Source organism: Excalfactoria chinensis, chromosome 7 (assembly GCF_039878825.1).
Source record: "Excalfactoria chinensis isolate bCotChi1 chromosome 7, bCotChi1.hap2, whole genome shotgun sequence".
NCBI lineage: Eukaryota > Metazoa > Chordata > Aves > Galliformes > Phasianidae > Excalfactoria > Excalfactoria chinensis.
In genome coordinates, this window is record NC_092831.1 from 5,317,442 (window position 1) to 5,341,167 (window position 23,726).

The 23,726-nt window shown below is 41.2% G+C and overlaps 1 protein-coding gene across 5 annotated transcripts in view; it reads right to left on the reverse strand.

Annotated features, from left to right (window-relative positions):
* The window catches only part of THSD7B (thrombospondin type 1 domain containing 7B), a 282,914-nt gene that overhangs the window by 130,179 nt on the left and 129,009 nt on the right, over positions 1 to 23,726 (reverse strand). For all 5 annotated transcript variants that reach the window (XM_072342394.1, XM_072342396.1, XM_072342397.1 and 2 more), the window contains exon 9: positions 2,560 to 2,751. In XM_072342394.1, coding sequence (XP_072198495.1) covers positions 2,560 to 2,751 — 192 coding nt within the window. The remainder of the gene's footprint in view (positions 1 to 2,559; positions 2,752 to 23,726) is intronic.

The window sequence follows — 23,726 nt, forward strand, 5'->3', positions numbered from 1 at the left end:
TGAAGGCAATATTGCTCCTCAAAGGAACGCCGATCATCTTGCAGGACTGAGCCTTCTGAAATGAAGCATGACCTCAAATGGCCACATAACACTGAGGAAAAAGAGGAATGGGAATTTCTTGGCACGTTGATTTGGATAATTGTACCATATTACTGTTCTCTTTTTCTTCTTTTTCATGAAAATGGACTGCTCCATATCGTGTTCAGTCTCTGAAAGGTTTAGTACAATGATGGAGTGAAAAATGCCCCTGGGTATCTTAATTTCTTGAATACTTCTTGGCAGGAAAAACTGCAGATTGGTCATTACTTGAGCACTTGAGTACGTTTAAAATAAATAAATAAATAAAAGAGGAAAAAGGAAATGGCAAAATATCTGGTCCATTAGACAGAAAAAAAGACAAAAAAAAAAAGACTGTAAAAAGAAACAACAAAGAAAGAAAAGAAAAAAAAAAAAAAAGATCGAACCAAACTTGGGCTTCCCATGGAAAAATTATGTGGTTTTTTTTCCCAACATCCACAGTGAGGAAGCTCTCTTAAGTCACCAGGTGTAATAACAAGGCAGTTTTAATTTCAGAATATAAGTAATGCCTGGTGGTCCGTTCAGCCTAGCAGTCTGTCAGCAAAACTGGCAGATGCCATTCAGAAAAAGTATGAGAGCTTGGGCACTTTCTGCAGCTCATTCACAACTTCTGTACACAAGAAGCAGGACAGGCCAATCCTCTATAGTCCTTTTAGTCATCTTTTATGGACCTTTTAGGGACCTGCTGTTCATCAGTTCCTATTTTACATCTGCTGAGACAGGCTCCCACCACATTCACCTTTTGCACAAGCTTTCTGAAGTTTGCTGTGTTAATAAATATCTTTTAGAAAGCGATTTTAAAGCACCCTCTTCTAGTTTTATCAACTGCATCCTGGTTTTCATGTAATGGGATCTGGCAAAAAGCTTGGAGAAAACGAGCCGAGGTTTTGAATTGAGGTCAGACAATGAGATGGCATCCAGGAGTGCCAAGAGCGTAGCCAAGACCAACACTGTCTCTGTTGAGAGAAGACAAATGAGCTCCACAGACTTTGGTGGCTCACTGTGAGCTGGATATGAGTGTGCCAGATTACATAACATTACCTCACTACTGCAACAGCACCATTCAATCCACTTTTGCTAAGTCTCCCCAACTTCTCATCTTCTGTGTGACTCTATATGGTAAAACACTTCATCTTTAAAGAACTTTTGTTCATCAGAAACACTTGGGGTGTTTGGCTTTATTAATGAATTATTCCTCTCTAAGAAGCCTGAAACATTCAGTTCAAAGTATTATGTTTCTGCTTAGTGTGTTTCATGTTATATATTCTTGAGACCACTGAGCTTATGCACTTCTAGAACTCATTTCTACAACATTAGGAATAGCTCTGCCTTTGCATTCACAGTTCCACATTTGTCTGTTATTTAAGTTTTGTTCCAATCATGGAAAATATGAAACCAAACTTATTTTGCGGTTTAATTATTCTCTAGCACGTAGGCTTTTTTAGTAGTAGTTATTATCATTCAATCAACAATTACATAGCAGTTTTCATTCTGAAGGGTCCCAATTTTCTTTGCGAGTGCTTACCAGGATGTTTATGTGAATACAGAACATTCATATGAGCAGGAGTTTGCAGGATCAAGTCCTTGTACTGCCCCAGAAAGGGTGGGTGTTTTTAATGATAATTTACAAAATGGCACTTAACAGAGCTTCTCCTGGACTAGATTTGCATTTGAAGTGTTTTGGTGATGGATTAGCTGCACACAGTGCTAGCAATAGCAGACATTTTCTGTTGTGTCAACAAGGCTCGAGTTTGTTAGACCTGTTCACGCTTTACGCATTTTTATGTGCCCACAGTGGTATCATTCAAATTCTTCCTGATAAACCAGTACAGAAATGCATTACTGTATGTGTAACCAAAGTTAGAAGACTATCATTTTAATAAGACATAACATGTGTAAACGACTGTATCACTGTGATGCTGGCACATTAAACTTGAGGCACACGATGCATCCACGAACATCCTGCAGAAATTATGTACATTCATCAAAAGTTATTTACTTATTCCAACACAAAAACAAGGTTGATACATTTCAGGTTTGCATTAATGAAAGAAACAAGTCCTCTTCCATTTTCTTGTTTGACATAGCTCACTGTTCTCTTCTAAATCGATACTAATATGTTACCATATAAAAACACTTCCATGTTAAGCTTCCATGTCATGCTGTAATTTCATTAGTATAGGATGTAGTTCTCCTCTACAAATTCACACCCAGACCTAGCCCTAAGTATACCATAATTCACAGGCTAAAGTAAATAATTTTGAACCATGACAGAATTTCTCTAAACAGCACATGCATCTGTGATTAATTCAAGCCTAGAAAGATCTTTTATTTGCTAGGCATGAACGACAGACAAGATGTATTATTTCTCATTGCTTCAGTATTGGCATTTGCTCTGATCTAAACACAGCTTGGCAGAGGAACACAAGTCAATTCATTAAACAAACAAATAGCAACTAATTTAGAATATTTACCACTTACCCTCTGCTGGAAGGGCCAAGATGGACCTACTCCTGCTTTGGCTGCCCTCCGCACTTTTACTGGAGCATGAATGGGAGCATGGGGACCACTGGGACCACTCACTGAGCACACAGTCTGTTGCACAAGGGATTTCACAAGCCATGACATCAGGACGCGGAAGCTCTGAGCAAAGGTGATATGGTACTTCTTCACCTAGAGCAAACAAAACAAAACAAAAAGCAAACAGAGAGAAGTTTGACTTGCTTCACTATCAATGCTTTCTATCACACAGAGTGACTTTATGTCAAATAACTGCCCAGCAGTGAAGGAATACGCTAGAAAAGAACACATGGTTAGGCTTCAGGCTTGAAAGTACAATAGCTGAACAACCACCTAAAGGATTTCTTCAGAAAATAAAAATAAAAAACTATAACTATAGAACGTACTTCCCACAACATAAATTATGCAGGTCCCTATAGAAGACAGCTTCCTTCTGCCTGCAGGTCAGAAAAGCTTCAGACAGATGACTTGGTGATTCTCCTGCAACCTCCCTAGAAGTGACCGTGTACCACTTCTGAATGTGCTAAGAGATCCAAAATAACTTTACTAAACCAACCACATCCAAAAAGAAATACCTGCTGTGGGAATGAACTCAGGGACAAGGACTAGAAATATACATCCAGAGCAGAAGCATCTCTTTAAAATCCCGTTCAACATGAATGCAGGAAATTGTAGGGTTGAGGGCAGACCTACCAACCAAAAGGTTGTCCAGCAGAGTGAGCAGCAGTACAAAGCACAAAGGAGGGATGTTGGGAGGAGAAGACACAGGGCTATGTTTTAAAAAGTAAAATAGAACATAATTCTACTTTAACAAAGGGTTAACAATGGAAACGTCCAGCAATTTCATTAACTACACAGACTTTACAAGGACACTGTAATTGATGAAGTTTCATAAAACGTGACTCTTTTGGTACACCTAATATATAATAAAAACGATTCAAACCACCAACAGACATGGTCGATTTTGTTACACTGCTCTCTTGCCTAGTGTTTCTGGGCCCTTATGAATTATCAGATATACATCTGAAATTTCTGGAAGCTCAAATCTTCCTGCTTAGAAACAAGTACACACTGAACGTTACCTCTTCTACCTTTATAATAGCTACAAAGTTCTCCATTCTCCTCTGAAGTTTCTTTAATTATGAATTCAGGAAAAAAACATAATGACTATCCAAGCTCAATTATACTTAGAAAAATAAAATAAAACTTATAATGGCAACTACAGAGTAACACTGGCTCTTCCACATCACTTTACAGGAACAGGGTCTGTAACGAGGCAGCCCAAGATGCAATTATAAGCACAAGGATAGGAATCTGGATTGCTTTTGCAAGACAATACATGTACAAGTGTGTAAATAAGAGAAGGAGGCTGCGACTGGGACTGCATAAAGCTGTCAGTAGCACAGTCCTATTATCTGCAGTTGCATTCCTAAATGAAGACAGGCTCATCGCCCTCAAGGCACAAATAAAACTTTTCAAGCATATTATAAGAAGGAACAGAGAACCCAGCCAGGCAATCTGACTGCAAAAATACATTTAAAAATACTTCCTCTTTTTCCTTGCACTTATGTTCATCGGGAAGGGCTTGAAATGCCCACTTGTTGTACTGCTATTTGTTCCAAGGATAACAAAGACCAAAGTCCCTCTTACAGACAGCCCCCATTCTGAGCACCGCATTTGGCAACCCCTGCAAACCAGGCTTAAATAAACCCTTTGTTCTGATTAGTCCATTATTACCACTGCTCACACAACGCTGACAACAATCTTCAGGCAAAACCAGCGTTAAAAATCAAAATAAATAATAAAAACAACGGCTAAACCTGTAAGCCTTATTCCAGCTGTCTCCTTGAGTCATTTTAGTGTCAAAATCCCTGCTAACATTTTGACAGCCTGTCTGTTTAGTAGCAGATAACACGAGGGTTTCCTATGCAGACTTGATTTTAAGAGTCATTGGTACAGTAAAATCAAGAGATGATAAGCTTCGGTGAAGTACCATAAAACACACACCCTGCCCTGCCATCACTAACAGTCACAGGGAGACAAGGGAGCCTTCCCACTGATGCCTTTACAGCTTCCCAAAGATCATCTCTAAGCACCCAGCACCCAACCAGGGGTGGCTTCTTCCACCCACAAGCCTGGCTGAAAGCAGACATTTGCATTCCCCAATTCTGGCAAAGAAGCAAGATCTGCTTTCTGCTTCTCTCCGTGTTTTTCACGCAGGATTTACAACGGGTGACAGCAGCACCGCAAACAGAGACTGCAATTCAAAGTTCTTCAGCAAAAGGGAGATGGGAGTTTTTCTATCCAGAGTGTACCAATGATTGCATGAAGGTACAATTCAACACTCAGTTTGATCTACGTTATAGCTCTGCTTGCTGTGTTCAGGTTTAATTGCTAGCTGTTATTAACGTGGAAGTGCACCACTCTGTACCAACTGCCTAGCAGAGAGATCTCAGAAAACACCATATATTACAAAAGAATGCAATACCTCTTATTTCCTATGAAAAAATACTCTAACGGGATACATATCAAATGTGCTTTATGCTCCATCACAGACTTACAAAAGATATTAAATTCTCCAGAGCTTCTAAATTGTCCACCCAAAACCTTAAAGGTAGAATTCTTATTGCAGATGTTCACAATAATCTTTCTAGAGGAGGCTTTCTCTCGGCTAAATAACACTTTAAGCACCTAAATTACCTAAATGCAATACGATTTCCCCTCCAAGTATGTGTTTAGATTTCAAGCTGCAATATCTGAAATCAGCCATGGAGAGCCGTGGGGTGGCGGGGAAGGATGCAGTCCTTGTGGAAGCCACTCGTCCTTCAGGAAAGCACTGCAAGAGACAGCACTGACAATGACTGCTGCAACTCCACTCCCTAGTCAGACTTTTTAGGTTAGAAACTATGACACCTCGGTGAAGTTCATCTTGTAACAACCAGGAGTTAAGCTCAGTGACAGCTCAGAGCACAGAGGTATTTCTTCAGGTCTCCCATCTCTCCCAGTCAAAACCCTCTCCTTTTGTGAAACTGGTTCTTGCTGACAAATTGCTGCAGTGCTGCTATAAACTTAGAGCACTGCTCAGCAGTAAACACCCCCCTCCCAAGGCAGAGGGGCAGAAGACATGCAAAGCAAAACAAAACAAAGAAAAGCAAAAGGTTCTTTGGTTTTTGAGGCATCCTCCCATCAGCGTGGAATGGATCCAGCCCATCCAACCCACCTCAGGGGCTGCTGCCACAGCCCTCGTTGCCTCTCTTCGGGTCTCACTTGCTCATTTCGTCTTTTTACCACCTTGAGATTGGCAGAGTGCCCAGGATTAGTCTCAAGGAACTATTTTTGCTCTGACGAGTATTTTTAATGCTGTGACCCTCAGGAGTACAAAGCCAAGTCGTCGCTGAGATGCAGCTGGAGGACTGGTGAGGACGATACGTGATCGACTGAAGAGCTTCGTTCTCACGCTGAGAACACTTAGGTGGAAATTAAGTGGGCCTCTCATTGGAGTGAACCTTGGGAAATGCTTTCTATCCTTGTGAAACTGCTGCTAACCCAACCACATGTGGAAAGCACTAGCTGCAAAACTGAACTTCTACCTGCATTTTATGAGTCACAGCTGCTAAGCAATGAATGCTACATCACTTACACAACAGATAACGTTTTCAATATAGTAAAGACTGAATCCCTTTTCTTCCATCGTTAGAGTGTAATAATTATGAAAGACAAACACAGAATTTTTACAAATATATTTGGTAATAAAGTTAATTATAACCTAATGTACAGGTTCTGTATTTGAACTAACAAGCCAACAGAAGGAACTACACAGACAAACACACACTGAGTTGAATTTTTGGTTCATCTTATAACCAAATGAGATTCTTCCCAATGGGCAAAACAAAACACAGAACAACACAGAGCTCGGCTTGAAATAGAAAGTTTGTTTCTCCAGATTTTTTTTTTGTTCTTCCTGCCTTTTCCATTCTAGAAGATGATACTTTCATGTTCCCGAATAAAGCGCTGCATGGTGAGATACTGAATAAACAGCAACACTTCACCCTGCAGCACTCCAGCGTTGGACCCACCTGCCTACTTTGCATGACACCTTAGAAATCCCAGCTCCTGAGTAATATTCTTGTTCTTCCCCACAACCCTTGTGCTCAGATCCTGTGACAAAGCTAATAATACCTGCACAGGTGTCCCTCCTGCCTGGGAACAGAAGTATTGCAAGGTGAGGAATGTCCACAGGCCAGCATGTGACTGAAGCAGCAAAAATACAAAACCTGTTAGGCAGTAGGAATGGAAAGAAAGCCAACAAACTGAGTATCCACCACTACAGCATTCTAACTTTTAGAGAATTTGAAAAACTTATTTTGAAGATTCAAGTCTGTGTATGTGCACAAAGTTCTGGCCCTGCAGCAGGGAAAGGCTTAATCACAGAATGGCCTGGGTAGAAGAGGACCACAATGATCATCTGGTTTCAACCCCCTGCAACGTGCAGGGTTGCCAACCAGCAGACCAGGCTGCCCTGAGCCACATCCAGCCTGGCTTTGAATGCCTGCATGGATGGGGCACCCACAAGTTCCTTGGGCAACCTGTTCCAGTGCATCACCACCCTCTGTGTGAAAAACTTATTGCTGCAATTCAGATGGTTCTGCAATGCTACCTGCAAGTTCAGGAAATTTATTTTTTTGCACAAGTGACTGCTGCAAAAATGCTGCATATTTAATGACAATTACCAGTTTGACATCAATATTTCTCCTTGTAGCATTTCAAATTATTCAGTGGAAATAATGAAGCCGTCATCTAAAATACTATATGTATCGTAAAATTTTATTTCCCACTTAAATCTCAGAGAAGAATGACAATAAACTTTGATTAAATACTTGCCTGTAACAGAATAAGATGTCAACAGGCAGTAGTAAATTCAGTGGAATTCATATTGACTGTGTGCCACTTCGCTAACGGCAACTGCATTCCGAGAGCTGTCTGCTGGCAGTATCTTGGCCAGGCATCTCATCAACTAACAACAACATTACGCTTAAAAGTAATAACACTCACTCCACAACAACAAGAGAGATTGCTTATAACCGTTTTCAATGTGTTCGTGCTGTAACAATACCACTGATTCTCCTCCACTGGTTCTGCCAGGCCTGGAGATGAGTGAGGACATGCAGGGGCTGCCGTGTCCAAACATCCCACATTCGAAGAAAAGCTGAGGAAACTGGGCTTGTTTAGCTTGGAGAAGAGAAGGTTCTGGGGAGACCTCATTGTAGCCTTCCAATATTTGAGAAGAGGAGGAGGAATGAGGGTGGATAGTGATAGGACAAGGGGGAATGGTTTTAAACTGAGTAAGGAGAGGTTTAGGTTAGATATTAGGAGGAAGTTTTTTTACACAGAGAGTGGTGACGCACTGGAACAGGCTGCCCAAGGAGGTTGTGGATGCCCCATCTCTGCAGGCATTCAAGGCCAGGCTGGATGTGGCTCTGGGCAGCCTGGTCTGCTGGTTGGAAACCCTGCATGTAGCAGGGGGTTGAAACTAGATGAGCATTGTGGTCCTTTTCAACCCAGGCCATTCTTTGATTCTATGATTGTATGATTTGCTGCCTTCAGCACTTCACTGAAGTTTGTGGCTCCTGGCTGACTTCTGCTAATGCTGGTCAATAGGTAAGAACAGCTGAGAAGAGCGGTGTCAGTTTGTCAAAGCAAGCAGTGGTGTATGGAATAAAATTAATTGCAGTGGTCCATCACTATTATCAGAGTCCCATAGCAGAAAGGACAAATGAAACGGCAATGAAGACAAATGGAGGTGAAGATCTATCATGAGAAAAGACGAAGGAGAGATGAAAAAACAGTTATTCATAATGAAAAAGAGAAAATAAGCACTAATGCAACCAGGATCATTTTGAGGAAAAGAAGAACAGATGATAGAATCGTGAAGGGTTTGAGTCAAAAGGCTTAGCTAGAATGCAATTATAAAAACCAATGCATTAGATTAGAGAAAAAACACTTTCAGCTGCATAATGCACAGGGAAGAAAAACAATAAAGTTTTGGGTAATAAGGATAAAGAGAAATAAAATAAAAAGGTACGAAAACAGAATCAGAATGCATTTGAAAAAGAGACAATATGCCTGTAAATACATTATGAAGGCACTGCTAAATCAGCAGGCTGGCCCTCATCGCTGCACCACCACCAGTCCCTTACAGCTATGTGCAGCTGGGCTCCCTTATGACCATCACAGCGCTTATGAGAAACAGATGAAGCGCACGGAAAGATGAGCTATTTCTTCCTCTTTCCCACACATGCTTCCACTGCAATTTGGACTGTTTACCCACAATTGTTTTTTCCCTTTTTGTTTATGTAAATATACCTAAGAAAATTGATTTGTGGCTCCAAGGAAGCTCCATGAAAGAGAGCCCTGGTGAGAGGCACTTCAGCAAGCAGCTGACAAGCCTGCAGAGAGCACCCCAGGTACACCACTATGTATGTACGCTACAGCAGCCACCAGTCTCAAAGTTACCAAATAATAGAGCTGCAAGAGTTCCCTCCACAGCACACCGACTCCAATGTATTTCCTACCTCACACACAAAGACAAGTAGTCATTTTTTAAAAACTGCTGTGCATTCACCTGCTGGGCTTGGGAATAAGAGCAGAAGAATTAATTCTATCTTGTGGTTGCACGTACAACTGCTCCTGAATTAAGAGAAATTGCTCACGTGGCACCTGAAGGTAAACATGAGCTTGCCGTATTCACAAAGAAGAGCACATAACTGCAAGTGGCTGTTCCTAATAATTGGTGTTCTGTTCCCTCCTTTTTTACCCCTCTCTCCTAATATCTTTTTCTTTTCCCACTAATTATAAATGAACAAATCTACACGGGTGGGTTGATCAAGACTGATTACAATTAAGATTCATTGTTGAAATTGATGCTGTAGTATAACTGAAGCAGGTGTCCCTCTGCTTTCTTCCCAGTGTTGCTTTGTTCAGAATGCCAACCAATACAAAATACTGCAGAAACCAATTATGCAAGCAAGTCAAATGCATTTAAATACTATAAATATATGTGCGATTCCAAAACTTTAAGAAAAAAAAACAATTGCTTTGAATTGACTTATTGATTCCAATGGTATTATAGAGTCCACTTCATCTTAAGCACCTGTACAGCAGGACTTGTCAATTCTAGTGGAGGTATTCAGGCACTTCAATCTAGAATAAAGAAGGTGATGTTTTATTCCCAATGGATCACAGCCAGGAATTTCTAAACACTCAGTTTCCACAGAATTCAGGTGCCATCTTCACACTTAAGACCCCCACAGAAAAAACAAAACAACAAAATCCCAGACATATTACACAGGGCAAACTGTAGTAATGGTGCTCTCAAACAGCAAACAACCCAATAAAGAGAAGTCATAAGAGCATGGAAAAGAGCAATGCTTTTATACCTACTGTTTTGATTATGATTATTTTTTTGTTCTGATTATGCTCCCCTTAAGAATGATGTACCTTGCTGGCACTTCATAGTCATCAAGGCTATGACTGACTATTATCCAAGCAATATTCCCAAATAAGAGTTAACAATTTGCCACACAGCGTGGAAACCTTTTTCTCTTTTTCTCTTCTAGCCACAGAAATCAGCCCAAGAGGGAGTTTTAATCAACGTAAGACTGAAAAATTGTAAACAAGAGTGCAACAGAAAGGGTTTATCTAAGCTGGCAAAAGACTTGTTTTCAGAGACAGTGAATGCTAATGATAATAAATAATTGCAAATACCATCTGGAATCTTTGAAAAACATCTTTCTCCAAGTCTGAAATTGAATCTCCACAGAAAGAGGATCAATGCAAAAGAAAATGGAAACAGTAAATTAAAATTAGATTTATGCCAACCCCTTAAAAATAAGTGCTCATTTAAAAGCAGTTAAGACAAAAATGTGCACTCAGTTCAGATGCAGAGTGTGGCCCAATTGCATACAGCCACTCAGAGCTTCCACAATCCATCAGGCAATGCTCATAGCATGCAGGGCCAAATGCCAGGCTACATTTACTTTTATTAGTGCTACTAACAGTAGCAGTTCATTTTTCAATTTTGCCTCTAACCGACGCACCAAACTCAGAACACGCTCCATTCAAATGTCCTGGATAGCTTTAAAAGCTCACACAACAAGACATGCAGTAACACAGACTGACCACCAGCCCAGGGGCTCAATGAAGGACTGAAATCTGCTCTAGACCAAAGCAACATACATCTCGAACCACTCGGCTTTGGAATAAAAGCTACCGCTGTACGCACAGCTTTTGCCAGCTATCAAATTATACGTCTCAATTGCATAAGATAGCTTTTAGACACATTAAGGTTCCTCTAGCTAACCATACCTACGCTTGAACCATTTTCAAGTTGTACACTCTAGAAAAATAGGAGTGTTTAACCCCACTGTATTTTGTGTAGATCTTTCAGTACTTCAAATGGGGAGAAATCAAATACAGGAACCAATATAAACACTATTTTCTGTGCACTTTGCCCATGAGGTGGAACTTTAATCACATCATAAATAACAATGCCTACATGTTTAGTAAGTGCTGCATTACTCCTTTAGAGCCATTTACAGTGCATCTGGCCTCCAAACCTCTCCATCCTCTATAAATGATAATACAGTAACGCTGATTACACTAACAAAAGCTTAGTCCTGTTTACGCCTCAGCTGCAATGGCATCAATACAAGAATTTAAAGGCAGGATGCATTTATCATGACCTAAAATACGGAAGGGTTACTTAGAACTTTCTTGTTATTTCCTGCCTCCAGAAAACATACATAGATGTGCGGTTGATAAGTGTTCTTGGCCTGAAGCTGGCTCTAGATCATGCAGCACTCTCCTCTTCCTTTTTCTCAGTTGGCAAAACTATTTTTCATGGAAGTGCTCGTTCTTCCTCTACCATTCTGATGACACAAGTGCTGCCACTGAGTGCTGACACAGCAAGATGGAGCATATTGGCAGCACTGGCTGACATTATCATACTCACAGGGAACTGGGTCACTGCCAGCAGAGCAGCACCCACCACAAGACAGATGTTGTGTCCCCAAACCTCTCATACTGCCCACTGCGTTCTTCATCAGCTCCAATAGTGCTGGACCAAGGCAGCTGACTCCAGAAGATGGCACGCAGAGCTGGACTACTCCAGTTGGCATTCCACCCACTGCCAGCTCCTTTGCTGAAACCAAAATGTGTGTGCATGTCTACAGCTGTTCACTTGTTTCAGACCAAACAGGTGGGGCTATAGGCTTGAAGACAGCGTTAAAAGGACTTCCTAAAAGAGCTTATGCTGCAATCATCTGATCAGAATATGCCCACTGCTTACAGAGGAAAAAAAAGCAAAGAAGATGATAAATGCACAGTAACTGGAGAAAACAGGAGAAAGAACTGACTTTGATGTCAAAAAGTGTTCAAAGTTGGAGTTCCCCGGGTGCTAAAGACAGGCCTACGTGTTGAGCTGATACTTCAGAGCAAAAACAGCTGCTCTCCCAGTAAGCCTGCAGTGCTGACCTGGTCCGTCTTTGAGCTGCTCCATGGCAGCAAAAAAAAAAAGATGTATGAACTGTAAAGAGCCCAGATAGATTCCAACCAGTCACCCCCTCCCCGGTGTTGTTAGAGAAGTACTATTTTAACTTTGCTACTAGATTAAGGGAAAACACAGAATCAGTAAATGGAATCAAATGAAGGCTTCCCTCCCCCTTTATAAACACTTGGAACTGTCAGGACTGTCAGGAGGCATTTGGGCACGCTTTTCAAATATAAGAACTGAAACAGAAAAACTAGAGAAAATCTGGATAAAATTCAGTTTTCTACAGCTAAATTTCTTTGCATGAAAAAAGCAATAACCCCTCAGCAACTTAGAAAATATTTCTGTTCTGATTATTCAGCTATTAAAATGGGAAAGTGCCATTTTATGACAATTGCTTTCGGCAGGAGATATTTTACACCGATATTCTCAAGGAATATGCACATAAGGAAGAACAATATTAAAACCTTCAGCGTTAATCTGTATTTTCAAAGCTAAGCACATTTTGACAAACCTTCTAATAGACAGTGTTCAAAATTCATAACGTATATGAGCATGATTACATTACTCTAATTTATTTTTTATCCTCTCATGCACAGCAATAAAATCTTACCTTTGAACTTATATTTATTACAACTTTTACTCAACGGAGGGCACGCAGGCACAGAAATACAATAAAGCTCTGCTAATTCCATACATTATTGAAATCCTAACACTGCAAATGCTACCTTACTGTCTTCATGCATACTTAAAATTTCAATTCAGATGTTATTTCATTCAAAGGGCAACTTAAGCAACAGCAAATGCTTCTTTAGGTTTGTGGATTAGTGTAGCAAAATGACATTTTATATACTTGGAGGAAAAGTAAGCGATTGTTTAGGTGTTGCATGTGAAAATGTGATAGATGCTAAATAATTGAGTGCTCCATCCATCAGACTCCTAAGCACAACAAAAACATAGAGCAGGGCATAACCTTTGCTTACCCCTCGGCAGCTGTAAACCAGGTCTAATTTCAAAGGTAAAAATCCCAATGGCTCCACCAAATGGGGAACCATACAGCTATGCTGCTTCAAACTACAGGAAAGACAAACAGGTGAAAGCATGGGATGACCTTAGCCAGCATGGAAAACTCACAGTGCAACCCAGTGAACACCTGTGAGATGTGTGCAGAATGCAAGTCTCCACACTTGTGTAAAGCCACTTGCTGTCAGATGGAATAATACCAGAGAGGAACCACGAAGATCAAGTGAAATCTAACCTTAAAACAATGAGGGTCATCATGTGACAGTAATGATACGTGGCCAATGAAAACATGACAACTGACAAACAAGACAAATCCTGAACGTCTCTTGACTTGGTTGACATAATACTGAGTGATATAGCAATACAAGTCAGTGAAGTGGCAGCTCCTGCAACTAAACACATGATGAAGTGTGAAAGTTGACTCAAACTACAACTGTAATATTGGCACAACTTTCTTTTTCTTCCAAAAGGTCACTTCACACATTAGCTCCAGCTTCATTGATCAGCAGCTGAGATAACCGCCGCTCACACGCGCCTCAGAGTCATCGGGAAAAAAGACAAGCCGATGACTTTCTGCATACCATGTCCTCATCACATTTCAGGTAATTGTTCAATCAAAGATAAGGCAAAAATGGGGAAAAGAAGCCTGCAGAATAGAATACTCTGAAAAAGGAACAGGAACAACCACCTTTATATTCGGTATTGAGTGATCAAAAATGGTAGCTATTATTAGTGCTGCAATTACACAGCTAGGACTCAGAATTGTGGTCTGCTTACATGGAAACATGACCACATGATGCTCGATGCCTCCTGAGCCCAGAGGAGCAGATCTCCCATTTGTGACCAGGCACTAAATGCCCAAAGGACTGCACACCCAAACTGAAGTCAGTCTGCTGGAAAGCTGCTCAATTCCCACCATGTCTACATCCCTTACACAGGTTTCCTGGCCACCACTGAAGACTGAGCCTAATACTTTTATACCTAAAAACCTTATCAAGGAGAACGAAATGAAAGTTCTCTGCTTGTGAGTCATCAGCAGTCAGCACAGCCAGCTACAAGAAAGAAATGCAAACAAATATATTGACCCCATAGAGGTTTTTGGCCATGAAATACCTAAAAAGGCTGGAGGAAGTCCATTGAGGGCCATATCAAAACTCCAGTATATATAAAGAAACTGCCACACTGGAGTATTTCCCACGGTTTTCTAAGACTTAGTGCAAGATGCCAAGCTCTCAGACTCAGCTGATGGCAGTCAGGTTCCTGAGCTACTCCATGCCACAGCGCACCCAGATGGAGCAGGGTAAACCTCACCTGTGTGTGACATCCTGCAACAAGCAGCAAAGCAGGGAGCGGGTCACCAAGGCAGCCAAAGCTGCACACTTGTCACTATTAACATCATAAAGTAAGCAAACTGTTAAAGGATAAGGAAAAGAGCTCCTATGCCAGAGTAACAATCAACATTTTGTCACAGGACAAAAAACTATTACTAAATTTGGTCTTAGCTACGCTTGGTCTAGATAGGAACTGTGTGTTAAAATAAAGGGGCAAGGTTGCTTTGAAACTAGGAATGCAGAACAAGATTTTACTTGCTCTCAAGCAATTGAAATGTACTCTTCCACAGATGGAAGAGAGTTTAAAGTCACCTCACTGGCAGCGTAACCTCCCAATATACTGAAAGCCAGCAGGAAGTGCTGAATTAATACATATATGCTAACACACGCTCCCACAGCCATGAATGTTTAATCTCATTTTTCACTGACACTGTATCCAATGGTTGCTACATGGTTTCGAAGCCTTGAGACAAGGGCAGAACCAGAGGAAGGCTCCTGTAAAACAGGGAATCGCAGGAAAGCAGTCAGAGTGAAATGTCTCCAGAGAAAGCCAGGAGCACAGCAGTACCAGCGCATCAGGAAAGGCAGTTCTTGTTAACATCTGGACAAGGATGGAGGGCGGAGGGAAGGGAGTCAATGTGAGCACCAGGGAAGCCTGCTCTAACCTTCACTAATCATGGGGCTGCATTTTGAAGATGTCTGAATACTTCCTATCAATATATACACTTATAATGTATACACTTACTGTGCATACAGAGAGGCAAACAAAATGAGTTTTCAGAGAGCATGTAATGCTGGCTGAACACACAAGATAAGTTATTACGTACTAACCATCTGATGGAAGAAGGAACTTTACACATTGTGTAGGGGGCTTGCCCATATATCTTAATGCTCTAGACTATGACAAATGATTGGATAACAACTCTTACTCCCTTTGTCATCATCCATCTTCTTAGGAGGCTTATTTCCTCAAATCCTGATGATGAACCTCTGTAGTCACTTATCTGAGCAGTGAAAATTTATTGCCTTTACTAGAAAATGAAATTCTCCTCCGAGAGAAATGGAATGGACACAAAAGGGCAAATTTCCACCCTGATGTACACAGATGTATTTCCTCTCTCTTTATTAGGAACTATACACATTTATCCTGTCACGATTTTGACCAAAGGGTATCTCCTGTGTTAATAAGAGTGGCTAATTTCCAATTAAAAAAAAAAAGACTACAGATCACAGAGATGCCCTAATGAGAAAAATGATGAGCCCCCATAGTAATCTTGCCTTGACTGCACATATTTAACAGGGCTGCCAAAGCAGTCTCCAAAATACTCACTAATTACTTTGGACTGCCTCCAGCCCCTGTCGCTGGCAGAGAACAGGAGAACTTTGCAAGGAGCAACCCACCAAGCGTTCAAAGATGATACTGTTGTTTTGAGAAAGCATTGAAGGAGTCAAGAGATGAGCAAAGTTCCACGGACAGAGAATACTGCCAGATTCTGTGGACTCCATGAGCAGCTGCACAATAATGCTCCAGCACAGACAGAAGCAGACCAAAAACCAGTAAGATTCAGAAGCGCAGAACAGTCAGCAAACTTTGCAACACTCATTTCTGACTTAAACATTCGCTATGCTCAGCGGTTATTGGGACACGTATAAAAGACTGAAATGTAAAAAGACTTCTACTCTTTGATTTTCAATTAACTCATCTGAAAGAGTGCATACGTGCTCTTTTTGTGTGTGTGTGTGTTCAATGGCAAGAGTTTCTGCTCCCAAGAGAGACTGTTCCCAATACAGAGAGCACATGAATTAATACCATGGGGTGTAACTGAGGGATCCATAAGGACTTCACTGAAAAAAACACATTCCTGCTTCTACCACATCAGCTGTGAGAACCAGCAAACCTGTAAAAGTCACACATGACTCCGAAGAAACAATACAAAGAAGTGTCATTCAAGATTTCATATCAAGTTGCACATTTAGCCATTAATTACCTTGGAGTTACAACATCCATTCCAGCTCTACAGTACAAAAAGGGCTGAAAGAAATGCAGGTGCCCCACATGACACCATAAATATTGATCGCAGTGCTGTTCCTCTTCATTAGCCATGAAGAGAGCAATGTTTCTCAAGGGAGAGAAAAAAAGCATATCCAATTTTAATCAAACTGCTGTACTAAAATGCAAACCTCATGGAATATTACTTTAATTATTGCTCTGTACTCATGCCAACTGCAACCTATAATAAAAAAGAGAGATGTTCCTGGACAGAAAGCCAAAACGTCAAGCTACCAGGTAGGTACACCACATGAAGAAGCACTGTGTAACAATACCCAAGTGAGCACTGCAACTACTAACAGCAGTTTTCCAGCCCAACGCCTCACCCTGGGCTTATTAGCCCAGCAGAGAGATGAGAACCACAGTTCATTAAACAGCTCCAACTCCGTGCTGCCACAGCTATAGTCTTCCTGAGATCCAAGCTGGTCATGGCAATGGAGAGGCCATACAGGCTTATTAGCTTATTCAGATCTACCTATGTAGTAGAGTACATAAATCCTAAACCATTTAACCTTCAAAATATATGTCTGGGAAGACTGCCAGTGAATATTTGAAAAGGATTACAGGAATTGTGTTAGTTGTCACAGAAAATGAAAATACAGATTTCAATAGAAACTCTATGGGAGGGGGAGTTTTTCCCCCCAAATCTGTTAGTCTAGCAGCTACACGGAATGAAGGGAGAATTGTACAGCCAGCTCAGACAACGCAGGGTGAGCTGAAATACTTTAAAAGCAACATTTTTATCTACTGGAATGAAACACTTTTCCCTTTTAATTTTACTTTCTTTTTTTTTTCACTTTAATCAGAGTATAACCTCATTAAATGACAGTGTGCGAAAAGAACATATAAACTAGAAAGAAAAAATAAAAACTTTCTGAATAAATTAATGTTTATTGCTTTTAGACTTTGATATTCTGGTCTTTTCTACTTAAATGCAGTTTAAATGTATTACTTGCCACGGCCTTTACGTTAAACCCAGAAAGTCTGCAATTTGTGATAAAATTCCTTATCTCTCTCTTTCTGAACCTACGCAAAGATCCAAGGTTAATTTGCAGATAATATTTCTTCATGAAATAATTATCTTAGTCTATAGTGGTTAAAATAGCTAAATTTGAAAGAGAGATATGTAAAAATGAAGCTGTTGCTACTGCTGGAAGGAGGCTGCCTCCCCCAGTGGGGCCAAAGCCTGGCTCAGGGTACCACCAAGTGTTGTGCATTCTCATCACCCTGACAGTCGATGCAGTGCCAGCCTGGGTGCTGGATACAGATCTCTGCAGTGGGATGCAGAATGCGATCTGGCCCTGCGTAGCTTCCTCCTCCAAGCCTTCACACAGCAGCAGAGAGGTGACCTCCCCCCAGCTGGAGCCCTTAACACTCTACCAACGGAGCTCTGTGACCAGACTGAAGCTTTGGGTGGCCCCGACTCAGCAATGTCATGGCAAGCCATGGGCACCAGGAGCCTACAGCAACCCCAGAAGTGCCTGTAGGGACAGCACAATATGGCCACTGTCCTCTTATTGCACACAGGAGGCTCCAGCCCACATCACACCACCCCTGTTCTCCCGAATCCCAAAGGTAGCAGCAGCACTTTCCCTCCAGCAGTCTCAGAAGGACAAAGAAAAGGCAAAGGCAACCAGAAGGCCATGTGAGCTCCTCTTACAGGCTTCTGCCCCCCCAAGGTCTCACCTGTCCTCACACAGCCTTCCCATCACATCATTTGTCACCTCAGTTTATTTCTTCCTTTCCAAGGACAGCTTAATCTGACCAAGACACTTTCTATTTTTTCCTCTCCTTATTCCTGAGCCTTTTCCAAACCCAGCTCTGTCTCATTATGACTCTATTGCTCACTGAAGAATCACTTTCTTCAGCCATTCTTTCTCATCCTGCTAATTTTACCAAACACCCTCCCATTAAACTATACAAATATATTCATTCAGTAAATATCCCATTAACCAGGTCAGCATACAGTATTCACAACTTATTACAGAGCAACACCAAATCAGTCACTGAAGCAATTATGCAATTGTACAGCAGACAACTCACTTTAATCTTAATATGGTACTGAAGATGTACGTGTCAACGTTCATTCACATGACTCATTCATTTCCAAGCACTGTACACCATTTGTTTTGCCATCAGTTCCGCAGCACTGCTGTGTACCCTGATCTGTAAGCTTTGCCAAGTGCCAGCAAATACCAGCTCAGTACTTCACCCTTTATGTAAGCGATTTTGTTACTGAATCTAAGGGTGATTCTAAGCTTGCATCTCCCAGGAGAGAGGGAGCAAAAGCCAGATTAGATATCAGAATCAAGCCCTCAACAAGCGTTTTTATCACAAAATGATATTGAAGAAATAAAAATGCTTCCAGAACTATTAAAATAGATGACTGTAGAGAAGAGGAATCATAGGTAAGATTATGGGATGCCACAGTTCCCACAGAGGAAGAAAAAAAGGGGGTTTTAAAATCACAGCCTTATTTGAAGGCATTCATTTATTTAAGCGCCTTGGGAAAACAGGTTGCCATTTAATATTAACAAACAGGAATATGCTCCGTCAACTACATGCAGTACCACAGACATTTTGAAGAGCTAAATAAATAATGTATTAGAAAACTGAGCCGAGCCTGAATTAATACAGACTCCTATGATATAAAGGAATGGCAGTGGTGGAATTACTTTCCTGGGATTTAAGTCCTATACACAGTATTAAAAGTAAAGGCGTTAAGATACTTATTGATAGGCAAGAAACTGTTACCCTTAGATCTATGCATGCCCTGGGAGCACTCCATTAAATTTACAGTCTCAGTGAGTTTGCAACACAGTTATACCAAACCAGTCAGCTTTATTTGTAAACAACATCAACAAAAGCAAACCACCCTCCCCACTGCAGTCTTTTGGTACAGTACTGAGCACACAAAACAGTGCTGACTTTGCACTGAACTTGGGCAATCTGGTGAAACTGGGGAAAATTCTTGCTGCATTTAGTGGGAATTTTACATCTGATGGGAAAACTGGAATTGGAACTTATAGGATCATTTTGGTTTCTACAAAGTAGGATGGGCAACCATGTCCTGCCTGCCATCTGCCTCCAATATTCTTCTGAAACAAGGCCCTCTTCAAACTATACCTGCCTCCCACTGGTCATAACATCTGAATCCCCCCAGACATCCTAGCCACAAGACCAAGGCACAGAACCGATTTAGCAGGATTGGTTTTTCCTCCTTGGTGATACGAAAGGAAGCAGCAGCGCTTTCTGCTCACACAGCACTGACCCAGCACACACCTTGTTTGTCCTTGTTTCTGTTTCTGGGCTTGGTGACTGCTGGATCAGTGTGAAGGCTCATATGGCAACATGAGCAGACACCCGATGGCAAAGCACACACAGCTCGCAGCAGGGAACTACACAAATTCATGCTTACCAGCCCAAATCCCACATCTCAGTTTGAATTCTATGGGGGGGGGGGAGGCAGAGAAGAAAAGGAAAAAAATAAAAAAGGATCTGCTTTATGAACCATGCTGTATTAAAGCATGCAATATGGGAGGAACAGACTTCAGAACTGGAAAACGCTCTAGCATTTGTCAGCTGCCTAAAGATAAAACTCTAACTGGTTGTTTACTTGAAAAGGAGCTATGAAAAACCTTTTCCTGTTACTTGTCTAATTCTTCCAAACAAAAGCAGTTCCCAATATGAGACAACTGCAGACGTGTTTCATACAGGCAGAAAACAAGATGAACACCGAACAATGGACTTTTAAATTGTTCTCCATCTCCTCGAAGATTGAATCTTCCCCAATTCACTAATTCACATTCACTCCAGCACTTCACAAAAGCTCCCTTTTCTTAAATATGAGATTCAATTCAGAGATAAACAGGAGCGATAATGCAATCTATACTTAAAATAATAACCTGGCATCCAAGTTTTGGCAGAATTAGGAGTCCAGTCTTCTCTGTCCAGTCTTAGTCTATTACTTCTTGTTACTACTTCAGAGCTCAGTGCTGCAGTCAAGGTCCACTGATCTCTTGTGTTTCTACACAAACAAGAATCCGTGTGAGGAGCCCTGAAACTCAATGGGAATTTGACCCAGAAAAGAACAGTAGAGAGCATTTAGGAGCTGTACCCCACAGTCATTTCCCCCTCTCTGCAATTTCTCTACCATTTCAGCACATCCTTTTCATTACTACCACTGGACTAAACACGAATTGTTTCTTAATGAAGATTCCTAGCATTACAATATTTAATTGGAATTAAGAGGAAGATTTACCTTAATAAAATGACAGACCATCACGTGGCAGAGCCAATCTCTGCAGTGCAGCACCAGCCTAAAATTTCCACGTCCTGAACTCCTAATTAAAGTTTGCCCAAACTTTGTGTTTTAAGGGAGGAACCTTCCCCTCTGGCATCCATTAACCTCAAAACAAGGAATTAAATTTGTTTTTCATCAACTCTGCTTCATAAACAAAGAGAAACTTTAAGAAAGGGCAGCGCTAATTTTCACTCAAGTGCTGTATGAAGGCAGCTCCAATCATTTCTGCACCGCACACAACACCAAAGGATTTTCAGCTACAGAAAAAGCCTTCTGTAGGGCCACCCAGCAGGAAAGGATTAAATTACACAAAGGGCACCTCTTTCTCCTCCACAAAAAGGTCTGTGGTCAGAGATCAATGTGAGAAACTGCCTATTTAAGCTGTACTCAAATGATTTCCTTCCATGAGCACTGCAAGAAGCTTGCTGCTGATCCCCATGGCAGGGCAACACCACCAGATCCTGGGCTGCCTTCCATTGCTATGGGTTGTATGGTCGCTTGGATTCCAGCCTACCAGACCTCACGTACAGAATGCAATAAAACACCAGCAATTTCTTTACCCTAATGACCTTCCGCTTAATTTAAATCCATTACGCTGTTTGCAGTATGTCTCTTGGGAAAGAAGGTCCCAGCTAAAATAATTTGAACCGAGAACTGGACAATTTTCTGTCTATTAAGAAGAAGAAAACAGTATCAACTATGTTAAAAGCAGTCTTCTGTGTGTTAGCCTGGCTTCCTAAGCAAATCACAATATGCTATCATGCTCTTCTTGAAACCAGTCACTGATGTAAACCAAAACGGACGTAAGGTTGGTCCCTTAAAGGTTTACATGTCTACTTGAACTAGCAGCAGCCTGATGGAAAAAGTCACAAATTATTTGCCATTACTTAGGGAAAGTTATCCAGCCTGCTTTCCTCACTGGCCAGACATGGGCTGGTCAAAGTCCAGCACCCAGAGCTTGGTATGTATCCAGCATCTGGTCTGCCCCATGGGATGAATGGGAAACGCAGAGAGGTGCAGAGCTGTGGGGCAGGAGGCTGAGCACATGCAGACAAAGACTGCATCATCACCAAGGGAGGATAAAAGCTGCAAGTACAGAGAACAGGAATCCCTCCTGGCTCACTCCAATCTTTTTTCAGAAGGTATTTTGATAACACTTCTGCAAATGATCTCCTGTCTTTTCAACATGAAGGGATCAGAACAGCTGCTTAAATGAAAGGTTCATGTCTGCACAACCTGTGCTGGGTTTTCTCACAATTTAGCTGCAGGATCCTTCAGAAAAATGGTTGGAATGGTGTCATATACACATGCGGTAATATCTGGTTAAAAAGAGAAATGGTTTAAGGACAGTGTAAATGCAAGGAGCTTTGAATTCATGTCTCCCAAGGGGCTATTACAGACAGGAGACCAAAGCTCAAGGAAGTTTTGTGGTTTGCCCCATGTCACAACTATGCAAAGAGGCTCTGAAAGCACCACATCAAAACCGGGCAAAAAGATAACTCGTGAGCATTATGAATAGCCACTGGTTATTTTCAGAGGATACATTTCTAGGTATCAAAATGAACAGAGGTGTGACTAGAGCACAAAACGCCTTAGCAACTCCACTTGGGATAAGAAGCATAAAAAGATGCCAGAAAGCATCCCCATTTATATTCCTCAAAATTGTGAGCTTTGTGCTCTGTGTATAAGAGACAACACAGGTGTTACCAGTAATGTACAAGAAGTGAGGAAAATACTCTATATACGTTAAATGCTTCTTTCCTTGCTAAAATGGCAGTGAAATCATTAGGAACTCGTTAGGAACCTGTTTAGTCCCCAGATTCAGACGAGATTCACACCCTCACTCTCAAATCCCCCACCTACTCCTGAGGTAACTTCACTCCCTCAGATCCAAAATCCATAAACACATGCAGAGTTATAATACAGGAACCCTATTTCAGTCCATTTCACTCTTTCAAGAAATAGTTAATTTTAGTTATACTTGCACTAATATAGAGCAATATAAAAAAATTAATCCTTCCATGCAGCTTCTTCAGTTCTCTCACACCAGTGTTACAGACTGCAGGTCACTCGCACACACCATGCTCTTTAGGTAACCTTTACCACAAACTCAGATCAACTTATGTCAGCCTCATCCCATAACATTTAAAGCACAAAAGGGCAATAAAAATCTTGCAGTAATGAGTAATGTTTATGTTTTTTCTTAATGTTACAATTTCCATTTCTGAAACGGTGACCTGAAACCTTTGTTCCTATTCTACAGGTGTTAGAAGGCTCAAGTTAATTAAAAAAAAGAAAGGAAGAAAAGCAGCACCTGCTGTTCCCGCTCATGAATTCAAGCAGGAAATCCATCTCCTCTCCACTGCTACAGCCATAGGGAAGAAATGGCCTTTGTCCACACCATTTTAACACCCTTCTGAAGTCTTAAAAAACATCTTTTGGAGACATTATGTATGAAAAAAAGAGCAGCAGATACTGAAAAGAATAGTGTTCATGCGTAGAAATTCATCTGAGAGCACTCTGCACCACACCACAAGCTCACACTTACCTTAGCTGACACTGAGAAACTATTTTCACAGGTAACTGTAATTCTTTATATTGACAAGCACAGGGAGGATGAAAGCTGTCTGTATCCCTAATCAACTCGACTGGTATCTGTGTCTGCTGACTCTACAGAGCTGAAATCGCCTCTGGATACTGATTATAGCTGCCTTCTGGGTGACTGACACAAATCATGCTGCCAGGATTTGCAAGGTACAGCCGCAGTTCAGCTGGAAACCGTGCAACATATGTGCATTTAAGGGCAAAGGAAATTAATCAAAGTATATCCGAGTTTATCCTCTAGATTTCAGACCATAGCTTAACACCCCCAGC